General features: G+C 35.1%; 2 protein-coding genes across 2 annotated transcripts in view; one reads left to right on the plus strand and one right to left on the minus strand.

The window, feature by feature from the left end:
* Positions 1-21,225, minus strand: part of LOC117782220 (disintegrin and metalloproteinase domain-containing protein 10) — a 119,476-nt gene that overhangs the window by 20,250 nt on the left and 78,001 nt on the right. The window contains 2 exon segments of the mRNA XM_034619247.1: positions 13,652-14,192; positions 14,278-14,474. Of these exon segments, the coding sequence (XP_034475138.1) occupies positions 13,652-14,192; positions 14,278-14,474 (738 nt within the window).
* Positions 3,255-4,796, plus strand: LOC117782221 (fibrinogen-like protein 1). The gene is made up of 3 exons (XM_034619248.1): positions 3,255-3,358; positions 3,424-4,586; positions 4,643-4,796. The coding sequence occupies exons 1-3, from the start codon at positions 3,263-3,265 to the stop codon at positions 4,761-4,763; spliced, it is 1,380 nt and encodes a 459-aa protein (XP_034475139.1). The 5' UTR covers positions 3,255-3,262; the 3' UTR covers positions 4,764-4,796.

Below are 21,225 nucleotides of genomic sequence, written 5' to 3' on the forward strand. Positions count from 1 at the left end.
AAAACTTGCAGCATACATCATTTAGCTATGCTAGTAAATGAATATGGACACGTATGTGTAACTTACTATCCTAATGCCCCTTTTTAATTAAACTCAAACACATGACCCGTAGATTCCCCAAACACACATTCGAGTTGCCACAGTGCCACATATGTATACGTATTGAGTGTAAGCTACACGAGGTGGGGAAGTAGAAATGGAGTTAGGTAGCCAAAAATTTATGACCATTGCCAGCGGCTAGAGAGTCACACCCATAGACACAGACACAGACACAGACACAACTACAAGGACACTGACGACAATTCAAACAGAAATTTAATATTTTAGTAGTTAAATTATTTGGCACTTGCAATAAAACAAACAACTTGCAGCTGCAGCTCCCGTTGGGACCCAGCAACTGCAAGGAGCAAGTGAAAAGTGGTAAAATGCAAAACTTTTGAAACCGTTGCGCAAACCACAAAATGGCGGCGGCAGCGGGGCTAGAAACCTCAAAATTTCAACTGCTTGCACACTCGAGGATCTCTGTTCTCCCCCTCATTTCAGCGTTGCCGTTGACCAAATGTTGTTAAATAGCACGAGCAAAATGTAAATATAAATTTTCAGGACAAGATTTATGCATATTTTGAAGCTCGTAAAAGCAAGACAAGACATGCACATGCCCTCTCTATGTGTGTGTAGGGGGAGTTAAGTGTGTTGAATGCCTCTTACTCGTCGTCGTCTGGTCAAGTGGCATGTGTGCTCTAAATTTAAAAATTGTTTGAATTGTCCTTGGTCCGCTGCTGCAGCTGTCACAAGGACATGAACTGCAGCCGTCTGAATTATGGTGCAAGACATTGGCTAAAATCTTCGTTTGAACTTGTGTTCAGTCTGTCTATGTGCGTGCGGTGTGTGTGTTAACAAAGTAAATTCAATTGGACACATTACGCATACGACATGTGGCACTTTGCTATGTTATGTGCCATGTGACTTGACTGTCGGATGGCTTCTTGTTTATACTCACTCACTCTGTGCAATGGGAATATTGCTTACGACACTTGTTTTGAACATTTCATAATATTATGGATTAAATATACTTTGTTTTCCCTTAATATTTATAAACAAGAGTGTAACAAACTCACATATAAATTAAAAGTTTACTAAAACTCAATAGAGGACCTTTTGAGTTACCTATATTATCAATATAAATTATAATTGCCATCATTTATACAACCTCAAATTAAAGATATTTAGAATTTAATTAAATGTACGCCAAAAATAATTAAGTTAACTATTAGATATATGTAAATTACAAAATTCTAATTACTAGAATATTTTATGTTATTAACAGCAATGACAGTTTGACAGCAGAAGCATTTTAAAATGAAAAGCTGTATTATTTAACATTGAAATTTTTGGAATTTTTTTTTTACATATTTCATATGAAATCCGCTGAAAATATGTATAATTATATTTAATGTATGGCAAAATATTTAAATCAAAGTGTGAATACAGCTTATTTCTCTGGGTGTAGTACTCTCATGAAAATAATTAAAACTATAAGTAGCACAAACTTATTTCCATTTAATTTCACTACAACATTTAATGTTATAATTTTCAGGTTTACCATATGAAATGACCCCAAAAAGTATGCTACACTCTCGACTGTAAGCAAACATCAAGAGCTTGACGGAATTAAAATTGATGGCCATCATAATTTCTTGTCCATGCAGCTTTCCGGTGCGCATGTGCAACCCTAAAAGGGGGTCAGGGTGAAAGGGTGAAATCAGTGGTTAGGGCTAGGCAACATATCAATAAATATTTTAAGTCCTTGTTCCCTCGTCTAACAAATGGAAGACTATGCGAAAATGCGCTTATTGGGAGGGTGCAATGGTAAAAGGTCGCAATTCGCTTGACCCAAGGCAACAAAACACAAACCTCAATTTCAACCTCAACCGCAGCGAGAGGCGAACGAAACGATTTTGGTGTGCGGAATGTTCAACAATTCAATTTACCGCAAAACTCGTTATTACGGGAGCTTGCATTGGACCAGGCTAACAGGTAGAATCAAACTGCCCAAAATCCTTCCCCTATATAACCCAAAAATTGTTTGCAACGGTGTTGAAACTGTCGCCGTATGCTGCTGTTGTCCAATGTCGAGTGCAAAATGTATTTAAATGTGTCGCCATCAACTTGCAAATGACAACCCGTTCCAGCCTGGCCAGCATTGGTGGCGGCTCTCACATGCAAGAGTTTGCATGTGTGTGTGTGTGCGTGGACATTAAAATTTATGCAAATGTTGAAGTGTGTGGAAATGGCCTCAACCATTTTTGGTTCAGGTGAAAAACAATGCAAATTGGGAAACTTAGATATACTCGTATATATATTCGGATGTGTGGGTGCGTTGTGCGTGATTCTCTCTGCTCGGATTATTTTAAATGACAGACTGTGGTTTTTGGTATTCCAGTTGAGCTCATTGAGTATGAATTAACAATTATAAGCTTGACAGAATTAATCAATTCGATAATAAAACTAAACATGTTTTATGTGCAACAATAGTATGCAAATAATCCGATGTGAATTAGATTCTTGGTCCAATTTTTTACTTTATTATGAGGAATTTATTTTAAACTACAATAGCTTATTCTTAACTAATCCAAATAAATGCATTAATAATTTGTAAATTTAATTAAATAAATATAAATGCTCATTAAGTACTAATAATAAACTACTAGCTCTTTATATTTGGTTATTTACTTAGACCTTAAAGTATTTTTAATTTAAATTAGATCGCCATTGGAATCAAAAATGGTTAAAGGGCATATAAAAAATGCTTTATAAATGTCATTTATTATTCTAATGATTTATAATAATTCCAAAAATACATTTATTACGTTCTTTTAACACAATTTATTTATTTTAATTTATATAACGTAATAAATAATAGTTATTTGCACACATTTCCATCATGGCTCTAAGGCCACAGCTGCAAAATTCCATAAAAGCAAACATATTGCCAATATTATAGACTTTATTGTCAATATTGTACAATTACCAACAGCTGTTTGTTTATTACTCATACCATAATCATTTCCAAGATATTCATTTGAAATGAAACGCCAGTTTTTTCTACGGAGTTCTTTGATTGGGCTACGCCTCAATTAGTTTTATAACGACTACAAAAGAATAAACAACGCTTTGTGTCTCGGACTAAGTAAAAAGATTATAATTTTCATTTTTGCAAATTTGTCATTTAAAACAATCAAATTAAAATTGTTTTATAATAATGCAGAACTATAGTAAGTTTTTGTCAATTTTATTGCTGTCGACACTCATCGAATATAGCTATGAATTAATGAGGAATGATGGAATGGGCAGTACGGTGAGTATATACAATTTTATTACATATAAAATCTGCCCTAAAAGTTATATTCTGTTATTAAACAGTCATTGACGATGTTCAAGGACATGGAGGGGGAATGCAACACGTATTGTTTTGGAATTGTAAAACCCATATTGCAGCAGTCGAAGCAAACACAGTTTGTGGAATTGCAGGATAAAATCAGAGACCTACATGCGATTATCAAGAATACAGAGAAACAATTGGCGGACGTACAAATAAAGCTAGGAGTCTGTGAAGACGCAACTCAAAATAGGGAAACTCTGTCAAAGGAGCAACTAAATCGAAAGTCAATGCAGTTAACAGAATTGCAGCAGAAAACAAATGAACAAGATGCGGGCTTAAAGAAAATGGAAAGAGAGTTGATTAGTCTCAAAAGTAAAATTGGTATTTGTGAAGAAGCCGTCAAAAATCGAGAGGTTCAATATGACCAACTAGTTGATTTAAATGTGTCTTGTAACAACAGCAGCAAAATTAAAGATGAACTATTGGCAACAAGTAAGGCTCTCGTAGAAAGACACAAGTCTGCAGCTCGATCTGATATAATTAAAGTCGAATTGAAGGATAATCAAATAAAGGAAATGGATACCCAACTTAAGGAAAAAGATAAAGTTATATCAGCACAAAGTTCCAAAATTGAAACGTTACTTACAACGATAACAAAACAAACTGATGAAATATCTGAATTCAAAACACAACTCAACGACTGTCAATCGTCAAATTGCTATGGCAAATCTACGGACGTTCATGTTATAAGGGTACCCGGATCTGAGCCGTTTCCAGTATTCTGTGATTCCAATCTGGCCGATCCGGGATGGACTGTAATTCAACGGCGACGGGATGGGTCTGTAACGTTTAATCGCAATTGGACTGATTATACTTTGGGATTTGGTGATTTACGTGGAGAATTTTTTATTGGATTAGAGAAACTATACTTGCTGACACAATCACTGCACCATGAACTCTATATTTTTCTACAGGGATTTAATGAAGATAGTAGATATGCACGTTATGATCACTTTTTGATAGCCAACGAGACTGAGGCTTTTAAAATATTATCGTTAGGACATTATAAAGGAACGGCAGGAGATGCCTTTGCATCACAAAAGGATATGAAATTCTCAACGCCCGATCGGGACAATGATCAAAGCTCTGGTAATTGCGCCAAAGAATTTAGAGCTGGTTGGTGGTACAGAAAGTGCTATTACTGGTAAATATTTAAAAATAATAACGCATATTTATTTAAATTTTTGTTTTTTTTTTTAGTAATTTGAATGGACAATATTATAATGGCAGAACAACAAATCAGTATGGAATCAATTGGTTTTCTTGGCATAAAAATTCACTACAATTTGTGCAAATGATGATAAGACCTAAGCCACATTAATGCATTGAATTAAACATATTTTTTTATAATGCTCTAATAATTTACAGAATTTATTGCTGCAACACAAATGTTATTTTTGGGGGCAAACAAAGGTTGCAACAACAAAAAGATGAGTGGGGTCTTGACTAGACAAAAAACCCATTAAAAGAGACTTATACTCTGTCTATCGTTGTGTTAGGGGCGTTGGGGCAACTGATGCTTTTGCCACGTTTAAATTTGCACAAACATTTATTAAATTTTAAAATCTAATTTGAATTTTCACGCCACACAGCGGAATCTCTATCTCGGCGAGACGAGAACAAAGGGGTTACATTGCAAACTAAGCCAAGTGTAACATACAAAACAAGTGTGAAGGATATGCAGAACGCTGAACGACTAAAAGATACTCTGTAACATTTTGTAGATGGAATAAATAAAAATATTTTGTAAACAATGAGATTGCTTCTATAGTTGGCAGTTTGGTGTATTTAACGTGCCAAAAAACGTGTATACCCCACTTTTTTCCGCTTTTATGCTGGCAGCGTCAAAAAAGACGACAACCAAGCGTAGTGAGAACGACAACAACAACAACTGAGGACAATGTGAATGAGTCAACGGCAACAGGATGGAACGAAAAGCAACAGCATGGAATTGATTATTGAGCGAGTGTGTTGGGAGTTGTTGTCGTTGCAAAGACCAACGAACGGAGTGAGACAAGAGATAGAAAATGGGAAAATGGGAACGCGACACTCGGGGCTTAGATATACCATATCTGTATGCATGTATATTATTCTGTGTCTGTATCGGGGTGTGTGCATATGTGGCACGTTCAGTGTTGCGAGTCTAGGCTGACGCAAAAGTTATGGCACATTGGTATGCAGTTAATATTCAAGGCCTTTACCGCCTTGCATTTTGCATATTGCATTTTCCATGCTGCATTGCTGTTGACAGCGGCACAGTAAAAATTGCAGCTGCAAGTTGCATGCATAAATAGGCAAATGCCACATAGAACGATACCAAAGCCAATGCTGACTGCCAGGCTTCGTTTTGGTTCTCCATCTGATTCTGCGTTCAATATACATTTTAAATAGCAAAAATCAGCCTGTTATCAAACAGGAATTTGTTTAGCCATTTCTTTCGGTCCGATTCTCCTCTATTGCAGCATATTTTGGAGGATTGTGTGGCAATTGTTAAGTGGACTATTTACAACAACAAATTGTACTTTCTGTGCTGCATCAGAAATTGGAAAATTCTGATCACATTTTTGGAGTATGCGCGAAAGCGTAAATATGAAATAAAAATTGATAAATTCGAAAAAGAGTAAAAAAGATTGTAATTAGCTTGTTGTAATAAATATGACACTCACAAGAATACATTTGCAAATTACATACCAAAATTATAATACGGATAAATTTGTACATTCACATTTATTTATTATTTAATAGCTGAATTCGACTTTATTTGAAATGTAATGAAAATTGTATTTAACGCCCCGTAACTTACGAAATTTGACTGTTTATCTCATCTGAAAATAATGTTCGAAAAATAAACAGAGAAGTTAACCAAGAGTTTCTTTTCCTTAGTTTATAGCACGAAAGCAGCACTGACGCCATCTATCCCTCGTAAATTGGAGCTGTTGGACAGTTAACAATTAAGACTGCAGTGTTTATACTTGTTATATTATTATTTGTCTATCCGAAATGTATTCTCAAGCCATAAAGTATTTGTTTGTGTATCTGTTTTGCTACACATTTATTTTTAATAAATATAAATTGTTGATCCACATGTATAGAAACCTACAATTCCTACAAAATGTCACAATGGAACGCATCATTATCATTATTGTGCTGAATGTCAACAAAGAAGATGATAGAGCAATGTTATTTGATGCACTCACTTTATGGTTACAGACTTTTATTGATGCTGTCGTTTTATGGGGAGCTAAAACGTAAATTTACAGTACAGGACAGCTGCAACATCACATTGCGCATAGAAGTACAACATGCAACACGCAACAACTATAAAGTTTTGCAGCTGACAATGAACATGAAAACCATTGGGCATGACGGCAAAGAAATTGTCAATTTGGCATGTGACACATACTGTAACACACGCACACAAGCACACACGCACACACCCTCACAAAAATACAGACAGCCATATCAGCATTTTATTATCTTTGTACGGATGTCAATTAAAACTAAAGCATTGAAAACTGTCCAACACTGGCTGGCTATCATAAAATTCTTCTCATTTTTTATATTTTTTTTTGGGCTGTGTAACATAACATGGAAAATTAGTCATGCGCGCTTTTGTTGTTTGCTTCTGACGACCCTTTGGGTTGCCCCTTCAATTAATTTTAGCGCATATGGACAAGCAACAAAAACAAAAGAAATAACATCAGCTAACTGTGTTCACTGAATTCAATTAACCGCAATTTTGCATAGTGGTGGAAATAAAATGGACACGCGTTGTGGCAACTTTGGCACTTTGGTATGCCTCTGAGCTTATCTCACGAACAACAAATGAAATTATTGTCCACGACAAACAAAATACAAACAAAAAAAAACAAAAAACTGGCAAACACTCACCCACAACAATAATAAAAAGGGTATAAAATAATTATAAAACAAATTTTTTTTGTTTCGTTAAACTGTAAACTTTGTGCCAACTAACTGCGTGTATTTATAATTGCTGCACTTTTGTTGATCTCTGTAATTTGTCACGTGTAATTGCATTTATGTCTCGACTCTGGCCTCTGATTTTGCTGACTTTCGTTGTGTAATTGTGTAAAGCAATTAAGCATTGTTCGACACTAGAGAACAAAAACACAATACAATGCAGCTCGATGACCTCAATTAAATTTTATTCATAATTTGCCAACAAATAAAAACTGGTCAGTTTAAAATAATTTTATTTAAAATAAAGTTCAAAACAACAATTGAAATTTAAATAGTAACTTTTTTACTGATAAATTTAAACAAATTTGTCTACCACATACATTTTTAGCACAAAAATTAAATATTTTGCTAATAATGAAACTTGTTTAAACCAAAGAAATTTACTTTAAATGGTTTCTTCTTTCAAGCAATTGTAGTGCATTAATCTAGAAAAAATATTTTTTCTAAATCGTCTGACAAGTTTTCAGTCCACATTGTGGTTGTTTCCTTTTTTTAGCTCGATGAGTACTCATTCCTCTTATCACTCGACTCGTAACTTCCCCGTGACAGGTCACACTATTAACATCGCCCACATCAGAGTCGGCCACAGCAAACTGCTGACCACATGTCTCTCTCATGTCGTATAGCATCAGAGGAACGGACTGACGGACGGACGGACGTAGTTGCTCCCGGCTGCGGGTTGAATGACCAACGCTAACTTAATAGAAGTTGACACATGTCGCCACGCATGCAAAATGTATTCATCCAACCGCTTCACAGCGGCATTGACCGCTCAACCCCCACACACATGCACCCACACACACACCTCCAAGACATGCAAGTACTACATACATGTGTACTTTAAACACATATACAGCAAAGGCCATACTAGTAGAACAATAGGCTGTTTAATACAAATATCTAGTCATTTGTTGACAATTTGTTGGTTTCTGAAATGTGACTTATATTTTTTAAACATTTTTTAAGATTCATATGGAAAATAAGAACCATTAAAGTAATATGTGCCACTAATAAATATATAAAATTGCTTGTTATTTATACAGTTTTTAGTTTTTAATAGCTTCTCATTTAAAAGTTAATTTAATTTTGGTAATTTGCAATATTCTTAGCCTTTTACATTGGCTCACATTGGATTCACATATTGAAATGTGATTATTATTTAATTAATTTATGTCTAATAGAGTTAAGTAGATCACTGCAATATATTTTATTTGTGTACTTCTATTATCTCAAAGCTTTATACATTTAATTAGCTCTCATTAGCTAAGAGACACTAAGAACTGTGCATTTAAATCGTGCTATTTGCATGGCCAGGACTGTAGTCCAGTCAGTTCTCTTCTGTTGACAACGCACTTGATTTCAATAAGCATGTTGTGCGTGCATGTCTAGGCGTGTAGAAAGAGAGGCAGGAAGAGAGAGAGAGAGAGACCCCATGGCTGCCAATTAACGTGGCCGTTGGCTGGTTGCCTGATTTCAATTCGTTTTAATAACGCAAAAAATATACAAAAAAAAAAACAAAGCGATAAAAAGAATGAATACTCGAATATAAAAATATACAGTATATTTCCGGCCATGACTTCTGTCAATTTGGTTTTTCTTTCTTTCAAATGTCACCCCTCAAACTGGCTTTGAACTTTCCGGTGAAACGTAGCATGAAATTTGTTTGTTTACAATTGCCAAACTCCGTTCCTTTCACCACCTTCCCACTGCCAGAAAGCAGTTCTTGTTATTATTGTTGTCGTTATCAAATGCCGGAAATTATTGTACGCTTCGTCATCGTTTTTCTTATCGAAAACATCACAATCGCAATCGCAGTGCAGCTTGTGTGTAAATCCTGTTTATATATATCAACATAAAACATGTTTTTTGGGGATGCCGATTTCATGCATCGTTGACAAATATCGAGCACACTGTGCAACAATAACAAATTTGCTGGTTCAGAATGGATAAAACAATCATAGTCAGCTACAAAAGAGAATCGTTGTCCTAAATCAAAGGACTGATTAAAGTAAATCACCATCATAGAGTCGAAGGTCCAGTTACTAGCACTCTAAGCACTCCCCTATTGTATTCAATTTAATATTATATATATTTTTTTTATTTTGTAAATAAAATAAATAAGACACCATTTAAAGACAATGAATTCAAGTAACAGATTTGTCGCGCTTTTACTGACAGACTGTTTATACATAGAAGAGTCTTGTCAATATTGTGATTAATAACAGTAGATAGTTTTCTTAGGTTTTCAAAACAAATAAAAGGCTGAAGTTGTACATTAAATGTTCATAATAGTGACATGCACTTATTAAAATTGAAAGCGTTAACTATTATTTATCTGTTAAATGCTAAGAAAAAATGTGAACGGATATATTTATTACAACGATAGTAGTTTATTAACAGTTTCACCTTCTTTCAGGAACGAATAATAATAGCGGCACGCTATATTTTTAGACCCCGTACTTAAAAAAAGTACGTAAAATGTATAGAAATGAATGCCTTTAATAAAATGAAAGGAGATATTGAAAAACTGGTCCTAAGACTTTTTTTCTTTTGTGAAAAACATAAATTAGACATAACACAGCAATGTTTGTATATAAAGAATGTCACTTTAACAATGTTTTTTTAAGATAACAAAATATTAGACTTAAGCAGACTGTATGTTAATACAAAAATGCTACAAATTTATAGTTTCTAGTGGAATGATATTTGATTAATAATTGAACACATTATTCGGGCAGTAGGAAATGAGGTCGAAATGCTCTGTATACAATGTTTACCCTGTTGAAGAAGTGCAATAAAAAAGTCCCATAAATAAAATGAGCCGCATTGCATTAATGGCAGTTGCAGTTGCTGCATAAAGCTGCCACGGCCAATGCACTCGAGAAATATCATAGAGGGGGGCGCAGGGAGCACTTCTTCGAGGGGTTTGGGGATGGCAACGCCGCCGCCAAACAATGTGGCACAAAATAAAAATAATATAAAGAAAAGAAAAAAGGAAAATAAATGCCACTTCAGTTGCATTCTGTTTGGCTGGGCAAAAATTATATTACAACAATGTGTATAAATTGTGATTTCCATGCCGCATGCAGCATTCAAGTGGCAACTGCAGACTGCAGTCGACGCTTAATGGAGTCAGTGTGTGAAGACCCTGTCTGTGTGTGTGTGTGTGTGTGTGTAACCTTCTCCCCCCCCCCACGTGAAACGTCTTGCGCACGCTTTGCAACTTGCTGACTGACTAACTGACTGACTGACACGGCAGTGTGTCATGTCAGGACTTGTAGGGTGATGGGCAAATATAAAGGGGAAATATGCGTGTCCTCGCTTGGTTGATTTTAACACGCAGGCAACAACAGTGCCTGTTGTATGCATACACCCAGCCAACAATGTAATCAAAGTAGGTGCCCAACTGTTCATTTCTAGCACAAAACTTAATATACTGCTAAATGGCATTAAATGTGAGGGTGGTGGAGACCAAAGGGTGATACAACGAGGAGGACTGCACAACATATTTGATAAGCTCAAAGAGCGTAAACACCTCAACATACTTTCCTCATACTTTGTTATTACGTGCGTGCCTCGGAGTAGCTAATAAAGTTGGACAGTTTAAGACGCTGCTGGATGGTTAGCTAGCAATTAAGCCATGGACGGACCTAAAAAAATGTATATATAGAACAGTTCTAGGAGGAAAAGTTCAGCTCACAGTTGCTGTGTCAACAAGTGAAGCATGGCAACAGCGCACTTTGCACTAATCGAACTTTATGTGCTGCTCTTTGGCCGTAAGTTCTATGAACTTTTCACGTACTTTTGCTTTACTTTGCTTCGCTTTACTTTACTTTCGGTTGTTGTTGACGCAAGTCCGGCAATAAATTAGAAACCTTTAAAGTGAAACCCAATGTGGTCCAAGTTTCGTAGTTTCCGTATCGAAATTATTTATTCGAATACTTATTTGAGTTTCTTATTGAAAGTAAAAAATTATCGAACAATAGTTTATAATCATGAACACAATTCTACATAAACACAATAATTAATAGCTTTATTGAAAATTATTTATACTTGATCTGTCAACTCTTTATTTTGTTGTACAAATTTATTTTTATTTTTTATATCTATAATATTATTGTTAATAAATGCAATGTTGTTGTCATATTTTATCTAAGACCACAGAAACATTTCAGCTGCTCTTATTTATTGATTTCTTTAAAATTATTCTCTTTTACATTTTGCAGACAATACACTGTTGCCACATTTCTTTCACCACTGTTGCCGCACTTCAGTTGACACCATTGGTCACGTTTCAACTGATGTCAATTAAGCGCAAATGCTTATGAAGTGCAGCCAGCGGGGAATTGCTGCTCATTCAATATCTCAATTAATCTGACAGTTATAACAATGCTTTAATTATCATGATTTATGTATGCATTTCAATTGTACCGACATGTCATTTCAAGCTGTTGTCTAAACAGAAAATATGCTAAACGAGCCCAAAAACGAGGCTAATTTAATGTAAAACAATTCTCCCACGCTAAATGCCACAACATGCATACACACCGCATTTAATCTCCTTTTTTGTACATATACATATATAAGTACGTGTATTGTAAGCCAAACAATCAGTTGGAATCAGTGTGAAGTGCAGCAATCAAATGCAACAAACTGCAACAAATGTCGCTTAACTAACAACAATTTGAGATGGACTACAATGTAAGTGGCTTTTGTGTAAGCTCATTAAAATGATTACACCCAAATGCGCAGTGCCACGCCCCCAAAATGAAACACACCCCCTACACACACACATGCACACACACTTACGCATACACACTTTACTAAATCTACCCATGACAATAGTTTTGTCGCTCATTGTTGTTGCATGCAATTTTTGCAACAAATCCCAACTAAAAACAGGGGGAGGACCCCAACTAAATCCCCCTCTATCTTCCAAATCTTCCCTGTATGTTATTGTTGAAGTTGTTTAGCTATGCATTAGATTTGTTTCCACTTTTATTCACTTTTTTCTAGTTTTATATTTTCCTTGGCGCTGTTGCTGGCAGCTTTTTGTTGCCTGTCTTCCATTTGCAGCAGCAACAACAACAATAACCACTAATTTTTTAAGCCATGCCACGCCTTTTTTACGTGGAAGCTTATTTCGTCATTGTTGTTGCCTGCACAGCGACAACAACTATGTTGCGTTCACAATGGGCACATGTTGCTACAACTTTCATTGTCAGTGTCATTGTTGCCGTAATGCTGCAACTATGAATGTATGCGGCTGTGTGTGTGTGTGTGTATGTGTGTGTGTGTGTAAGTGAGTCATCTGTGGCTCATTTTATTGCAGCGTTGCATAAAAAATTGACCATTTAACTGGTAAGAGAACTTTCTGTGCATGACTGCTTGGTGGCATGCCACAGCAGACAACATTTCAGCTGAATTTGTGGCATGCTGCATAGATATGCAAAGTTACTACGTTGCCAATTTTCAGTAAAAGTTGAATTCCACATTTTACTAATTTTTAAACAAAAAAAAGCCTAAATCTTTACAAAATTTATAACCAAAGAATATATTCAACATAGAAATAATCGCTGTCGTTAAGCTTCGTTAAAATATTTGAATATCTGTATATATTCGTAGTTTACAGGCCTGGTAATTTATTAAATTTGTTATACTAATTATATGTTTTACTTCACAAAAAGTACGTCATCCTAAAATATATTCTTATTATATATTCATTTAACTTATCATTGCAATAAAATTTGAGCTTACAAAACCTCTTTACTCATCGCGAAATTTGACAACGCTGTTTATAACAAGCGTTGTCAAATTTCGCGCGGTAAACAATTTTGTAAGTCGTACAACTGTAAAGTAAGCCACAAACTGTCACTTAAACACCCCATGACAATTTGACAAGCTAAGGCCACTTGGAACAAGATGAAGAACTCGAAGTATTAGCGAACACTCAGAGACAGTCATAACTCAAGTGTCAAAACAGAAGTGAAATGTTATCAAACAATTTCAAGGTTGACTTGGACTTGCCTTGGGGAACAATGAAGCCTTCAACTTCAGTCAATGCACGCCAAATAAATCATAAGCCAAAATTTCTTTATATTTTTTGTCTTCTTCATTGAGAAGGTCTACAGTTCTTTTATAATAAAAGCGCACATTTTTCACTTGCGAAAGAACGTTCTGTTTTTTTTTACGGGTAGAGAGGTAGGTAGTACATTTTCGTAGACTTACCTTCGCGAACATGCTCGTAGGCATCCTCTACATGCGACTCCTTATAGATAATGGAGTGAAAATCAAGTTCGTCCTGTGCGGCGGCATTCTCATCCACCTGGTCGATGATGCCATCCGTTGTTGGTGTGAACATTGTCGTAGACTCTGGTAACATTGGGAATGTTGTTGATGTCGTCGATGTGGTTTCAGCATTTTTGTTTATGAAGTTTTCGGTCTTATTATCAATGGCAGTTTTGTTGTTATTGTAAATGTTGTTGTTGTGACTGCTGTTGTCTGGTGTATTTTTTTTGGTGCTCCTTCGAGTTGTCGACCCCGTTGTCGTCGAGGACGATGTTGTGGCTGTGGCGGTGGTCGTCGTGCGATTTGTGGGAAAATAATGTTTGGCATGTTCAACATAATAGGCATCACGTTCCGTTATAATTTTACCCTCGAATACCCCATTGTGTATGGAACCAAATACATAACTATTACGATCCCCTATCACATCGCCCTCATAAATGTGATCAGTGGACACATCAATGGGGCCGTTGCTATCATAAAACTAAAAACCAAATGAAAAATGTATATATATATATATATTAATTTTTTTTTTTAGGTAAATGTGTTAAGAGATTGTTAATACTCACGTCTAACTTATCACTAAATGTATTTAAATCACGTTTTAATCTAAGATGGAAGTCTCTTCCATGTGCTGCAAACTTTAAATGTACAAAATGATCTTTGGTCACCGATCGTCGCGCTCTATTGTGACTAGCTCTGATGTGCTCATGATCATAGTTGAGTGTTTCATAGTGGGATATGTATTCGTTGAGTCGCTCACGGCCTGCAAAAGAGAGAAATAGAAAAGAGTTTTTATTTGGAGAGTTCCTTAATTTGATATCATTGATATGCTTAAGCATAATCATATATTTTACGAAATAATTGTGTTTAATAATAGATACTAGATCAGATTAATTTCAGAAATATAAATTTATTTATTTTATCATTTATTAGAAGCGCCCCTTTTTCATCTGTTTTAATATTATTTTTCTGATTATAATAATAAGACATAATATTGTATTTATTTATTTAACTTTAAAATAAAACAGTCGACAAAACACAAATTTAAAATAAAATTAGAAAATTTTACTTTAAAATGAATAATTAAATGATTGATAAATACACTTACACTTACAATTAACTTAAAGCTGATTTTGTAGTTTGCATAATGCAATTTAAAATTTTTATACTACTAACAAAAATTAAATCTCACTTAAACTCACTTTATTTAAACCTATAATTATGATTTTATGTAAATTATTCTAGATTTTAAATAGTCATATATTGCATGCCTGGACTTGTCATACAACTTGTGCTCTATATGTGGAAAATTGTTAGTAGTTGTTGCCACAAAATTGCAAAGAACACTCCATTAGGCAATCGGACACGCCCACACTTAAGCCAGGCAAGTAGGCAACAACCAAAATTCACACAAGTAATGCATTTATGCATTTATCTGTGTGTATGAGTGTGTGTAAATGCATTAAAAATGTTGCACAAGTTGCTGGCAAAGGAGAATCGCATGTGGCGTATCGACGTTGATGTGCGTGTTGCCATTTCTCGTTTGGTTTCCAGTCCATCTGCCAAAATAAATATGTTTGTGTCGAGGGAAAACTCCACTTTGCCACTTTAACACACTTGCACTTCATGTTCGACAGGGTACGCCCACCACACGAGGAGTGCTGAAGCGACACTGAGCAACTGGAAAAGTAAATGCATTACAAGAAAATGCATTGCATACACACAGGCGCCAGGGCCGGCACGAGGGCTAGGACAAGGTTGGGCTGTCATTGGACGTTGGCCCACTTTATAGCCATTAAATGCTATGAAACGTTAAAAGTATTATACGAATCAGTAAACAGAAACTCAAATAGCATTGAAATACAGCAACGTTGTTGTTGTTGCTGTTGCTATGGTCAATATTGGGCCAGCACTTTTCCCCGGTGCCCGCTGATGATTGCCGTGTATTTTTCATTTGTAAAGGTGGGGCAAAGGGAATCAATAGATGAACAGGGAGAGGACCATCGATGACGTTGCATTTCAATTTCCGGCCTTCAATTAATTTGAAATTGCGGCTAGCCGATTTGAGTTCAATTGTGGAATTGGTTTTCGAAGATTTATCGTTCAATACGGATGTTTGTTTTGTGGTTTTTATAGACCAATCAGACATCCTATAGCCTGATGATACATGCACAATGAAGAGCTTAAGAAAAATGCCTGGCAAATTAGCTTTGGTATGCGATGCATCAATACTCATTTCGGTTAAATTTATAAAATTTATTTAATATACAACAAGCTTTAATTGCAATTATTTTTAAATTTAACTTTTAAATATGTACTTAAAATATCCTTAGTGAATTTTATTCAGCAAACGCGAGAGAAATCAATTTATTTCTCACTGCCACTTCAGTTAATTTCATTTTAAAATGCTGCACACAAATTAATGACAAACAAATTATAAGAAAATTAACATTAACTATATACTGGGGGCCACAGAAGTGGAAACCAACCGAAAATCTCCCAAAAATGTATAGAATTTGGCAGATTTTCGTACGGATATAATGGTTTTTAATGGTGTAGAGTATTTTTAGCAAAATATTCGGCCACAAATCTACTAAAATGACAATTAAAAGAAACTATAGAAATAAATCCCAACGTCACGAATATTTTCAGCAAACCAAACAGACAAGCCACAGTGCCTAAAAAGAGATACAACCACAGTAAATTATCGACAAGGATTAGAAAAGTAAATACAGATGAAAAATTGACACTAACAAACCGCTAGAAAACTTAGTGAGAGACCAGACCAGAAATTCTATAGGAAAACTCATCAAAGGAAAGAGCAGCATCAACAGCAAAAACTACAACAAACTGCTCATCAAGCCAAAAAGTTTCGGAATATTCAAAGTGAAACCAAAACTAAGAGAAAAAGGAAGAGCAGAAAGTTAATTGCGTTCAAAAAACCACAAAAATCGATAGTTAAATGGAAATAAAGTCAGAGTGGCTGCGGTCTACAACACAGATATACATAAAATACAACTACAGTTACAGATACAGCCACAGTTATAGATACACAGTCTGTCTGCAAAAAATGGAGGAGTGCATGGAATGGAGACATGCAATCGCCACAACTGAGGAATTTTAATCACTTAAAATGCGCCAAAATAATGAAAAATACGCATAAAGCGTAAAAAATACTTTACACTCAAAACTAAAGTGTACAAAAAAATTACAAAACGAACGAACGTGAAATGTGAAAATATTCAAACAAACTGTAAAAGGTTTTAAAAAGGGTAATTAAACTGAATGCTCAAGCAAACATTACATCTTTTTTTTTTTACTATGCACACTTAGGACTCGGACTCACAGGATGATTGGTAGGGGTAAACTAGGAGAAAGCAAGCCGAGTTCAATTTAGTAGTTGACCTAGAAAATGGACAAATCTTAAACAAAAAAGGAGACAAATATAAAAAAGGGTCAGCGAACTATTCATTACATTCTTATACATAGTTTTCAGATATAGGTATATATACAATATATATATATATTTTACCTGTGTAGGAGTATATACTGTTTTATAAGCGACAGCTTAAAACAAAGGCTAAAGTCCAATGAGCGAATGCAGAAAATAAGTCAAGAAGCTGCACAAGCTTTTGCTGAGTGGTTGAAGATTACAATAATAGAGCGAAACGGTATACATTTCTATTGAAAGGATGTTAAGCATAATAGGAAATAGTAACAGAAGATAAAAAAAATTTAACGAACAGAACAAAGGTAAAATATTGAAGCTAAAAGTGGATTTAGACGCATTTAAAATTCTTGTTTCAACCTGAATAAGCTTAAACTCATTAGCCTAGAGTACTTGCCCTTTACTTAACTTTATATTTATTATTCGGTCATCTTGGATTTTTTGTTATAAAGTATGTGGATGAATATGGTAAAATTTATAAATGAAATTTCAGTTTCTTTATTTCTGCAATAATATTTAAGTTTTACTCGAGTCTATAAGTTAATTTATTTAGCCAACTAACTAATGCCAAAAGTGAAACCTTTTTGAAACACTGTATTATTGGAAGCACTGCAGCCTTTGCCACAACAAACATCTTAGTATAGTACTACAGTTATTGTGGGCCTGCAATTGAGGTCTCGGCCTGTTGCTTATTTCCTCAGCGAATTGGCCCATTTGAGCTTGAGACCAGCTGCACATTTGGCCCACATAAGAAACGAGCTGAAAACGACTTTCGCTATTTACTGTAGTGGAGTCAAAAAAAAATTTAATATGGCAAAACGTTTGACCAACATTGGGCCAAGAAAATGAAAAACAACTGCAATAGCCCCGACAATTGCCCGACTTTTATAGCAAACAACTTTTCTTTTTTATTTTCTCTCTCTCTCTTTATGTTCCACTCTCTATTTATCTCTCATTTTCATTTTGTTTGGCAGGTTTTGCCTCATCGATATCACAGGGAGAAACTATTATAAAGAAACTGGTTTCTAGTTTGTCTCGAAGAGCTTTGAGCGTACTTCTAGAGATGGAAAAACAACTTCCAGTGGCGTCTGTCTCTCTGAGTTAAAATTAGTCGCTTTGGGCGCCGGCTGCTGAACACTAGATTGAAAAATGTTCAATCAGTTGCCGCCACCCACAAAAAAAAAATGGAAACCTAAAATGTGAGGAAAAACACAATTTCAGTTGTGTTTTGTTCACCACTGTCTATGGTAGTGTGTGTGTGTGATTCTCTCCTCACTTAAATTCCATTAACCCAAAAATTGTCGGTGTCTTTGCTCCCATCGATCCACGTCGTTTTGTGTCAGCCAAACGAGCGTTTAATGCTATCAACTGTAGAACCCAACGTGTAGTCAAACCATCTCCTTGACATTCAGCGTTTATTCATTTTTAACTGCATGTGTCATACCCTCAAACCCATCGGATCCCTCCCTAAAGATACATACTCAACGATGATTCAATTTGGTTGCAGTAGCTCGCACAAAATGGGCTTAAATGTGCTCTAGTTGAACATTTTTAGCTTTTGGTCAGCGTTTTGGGTGGTAATATGCTCATTTTGATTGATAGGCTTAAGGCTGTCAGTCGGTCTGTGTTTGTATATGTGTGTGTGTATGTGTCTGTGTGTGCAGTCCCGTTAAGCTGATTCGTTTTTGAGACTGTTGCCTGTTTTCTCGTTGCAATTTTTTAGGAAGCCACGTTTTAGATAAGACTTTTCATACTCTGCGTCCGGCTGCATTAAGATTCCTTTTTGGTTCAGTTTGAAGTTGATGGATGATGCGGGCATTAGGATTAAACTCTAGGATTCGTCAGGCGACGGGGTTATTGCCTGCTTTTTGCCAATTGTACTTGTATATAAACCGATTGGTGCTATTCAATTTTTGATGTGTTTCCAACACAAAAATTCTTGGAGAACATAAATTGTAGAAAGGGAAGCTTTTTGAAGAAGTGTAACTGGGCTTCATTTCTTTCATGACAAGATTGAAGCAATCAAAAAGTTTTTATGCGTTATCTGTATCAAGTTTAGCTTGAATTAAAAATAAATTATTCAGTATGAATGAAGTACACTTGTACGTTTTATTTCAATTTTAAAAGACCTGGGCATTATATTAACTAAATTTTCTCATTAATTTGCAACTCAATGATTTGCAATGTAATAGCAATGTGACAGGTTAGTTTTGTGTCACTGAATTTTATAAATGTTGCCTGATCTAGATAAACGATTTCGCAATCAAAAATGTCCGCAATGCTGACTTTAAAGTCAATAAAGCAACTACAGGTGCATAATAAGCTTTAATGTAGTTTCTCTGCATTTGCCTGCAAAACTTCCCTTACATCCATTTTTTTTTTTTTTTTTAAGGAGAAACATTTTTCTTCATTTTGTTGCAATTTCAGAGAATCGTATAAGACGTACGTCACGGCAGCTGACAGGCCCCAACGCAAGCACACGACATCTCGCCCCGCCGGAGAACCCATCTCCAACTTCCAGCAAAATTGTGGGCAGCATGTCAAGGGGCAAGAGTGAGTATGAGGGCGAAGGTCGGAGGATGACCGCAGTAGCAGTGAAGTCAGCAGCGTAGCGTTGCATCTGCGCACAAAACCGCACGAAAGGTTGTCAAATAAAATCCAAGAAAAGTGCAATAAATCACGTAGCACTTTTTATCAGCGTAAAGTAAAAGTTTAAACAGTTTTAAAAAGCAAAATAAAAAAAAATCAGCAACAGTCAAAAAAGAAGACACTTTAAGGTAATGAAAAACAACAACAGTAAATTGAATATAAACATTGATGCCCGTGCAGACAATTTCCAAAAGCATGAATGCGAAAACAAAACTTTTAAAATTGTATTGGAAAAATGGTATTTAAAAAAATTTTTTGCCTTTTGCCTGGCTTATAATTTTTTCTCTTATTATTGTGTGTTTTATTTTTTCATTTTCCATTTGAATTGCGGTTTATTTTCAATTTTGCTTTTCTGATACGCAGCGACTTAACTTTTCCTTGTTGTGTTTTCGTATTTACGTGTTATTTTTCTTATTTTGTTGGCGAGAAAACAGGCAATCAGTTGAAAAAATTCCTTGAACTTTAGCGTTTGAGTTAGGGGGCGATCCTTTGAATGAAAATGAATGAATTGATTGCTGCGTTTTCTCTGCAGTCCTATATTATTTTCCTGTTTTTTTTTTCGCTTCAACTTGAGGCGATTTACATGTAAATTGATGGTACTGTCGACCTTACGCACGTGCCCAATAATTGGAGTGCTTTATTGGAAAGCACACAATGGGACTCGACTATGGAGCGAGGACGATTAAAGCAAAGAGAAAACTTTTAAATAAATTCAGCGAAAAGCCAATCTGTGATTTATTACAAACGGTTCACAAAATCATTTTTTTTTTTTAATTCTTAAAATTGGATAATCATCAACAACGGAAGGTTAATCAATATTTAGGTTTTAAGATAAGACAGTGTGTTCAATGGTTGTTTCAAAGAGTCAATAAAATTACAGTTTACATTAAAATATTAAACATATACTTGCTAATGTTTCAAATGTTGTATTCCATAATTAAATTTGACACATTTCATTTTAAAATCCTAAAAATGTTGTTTTTCTATGTTAGTTCCACGTTGTTACGTTTTATGGCAGTTTTTCATGTTAATTTCATGTTCATGTTCATTCATGTTAAAAAAACTATATTTTAAGATAAAAGTTAAAAAATTATGGACAAGACCCTTTTTAAACATTAACAACGTTTTAATAATGGAAACAAGTTAAAAAGAATGTCAATTTATTATGTTGGAAATGTAGTTTGTAGAATTAAAAACTTAAAAAATGAGTTTTCAATTTTTAATATGCCCTTGCACTTAACTAGAAAACTGTGTGCGGCAAAATTACAAGTTGACATTGTTTGCACTTCAGAGTGCTGCATAAAAAGTTCACAGTCACAATAGAAACACACCCACACTGAAGGTAACAACAAGGATGTGTGTGTGTGTGTGTGTGTGTGTGTGTGGAGTGCATAATTTGAAAAACCTCTTGAAAAGC

This window comes from Drosophila innubila, assembly GCF_004354385.1.
Source record: "Drosophila innubila isolate TH190305 chromosome 2L unlocalized genomic scaffold, UK_Dinn_1.0 4_B_2L, whole genome shotgun sequence".
In the NCBI taxonomy this organism is placed as follows: domain Eukaryota; kingdom Metazoa; phylum Arthropoda; class Insecta; order Diptera; family Drosophilidae; genus Drosophila; species Drosophila innubila.

What these genes read in the sequence shown, in the direction of transcription:
- LOC117782221 (XM_034619248.1), top strand. Translation starts at nt 3,263, where the DNA reads ATGCAGAACTATAGTAAGTTTTTGTCAATTTTATTGCTGTCGACACTC. An exon ending in ATGATGGAATGGGCAGTACG is followed by an intron (nt 3,359 to 3,423) that starts GTGAGTATATAC and finishes GTTATTAAACAG; the next exon opens with TCATTGACGATGTTCAAGGA. An exon ending in TACAGAAAGTGCTATTACTG is followed by an intron (nt 4,587 to 4,642) that starts GTAAATATTTAA and finishes TTTTTTTTTTAG; the next exon opens with TAATTTGAATGGACAATATT.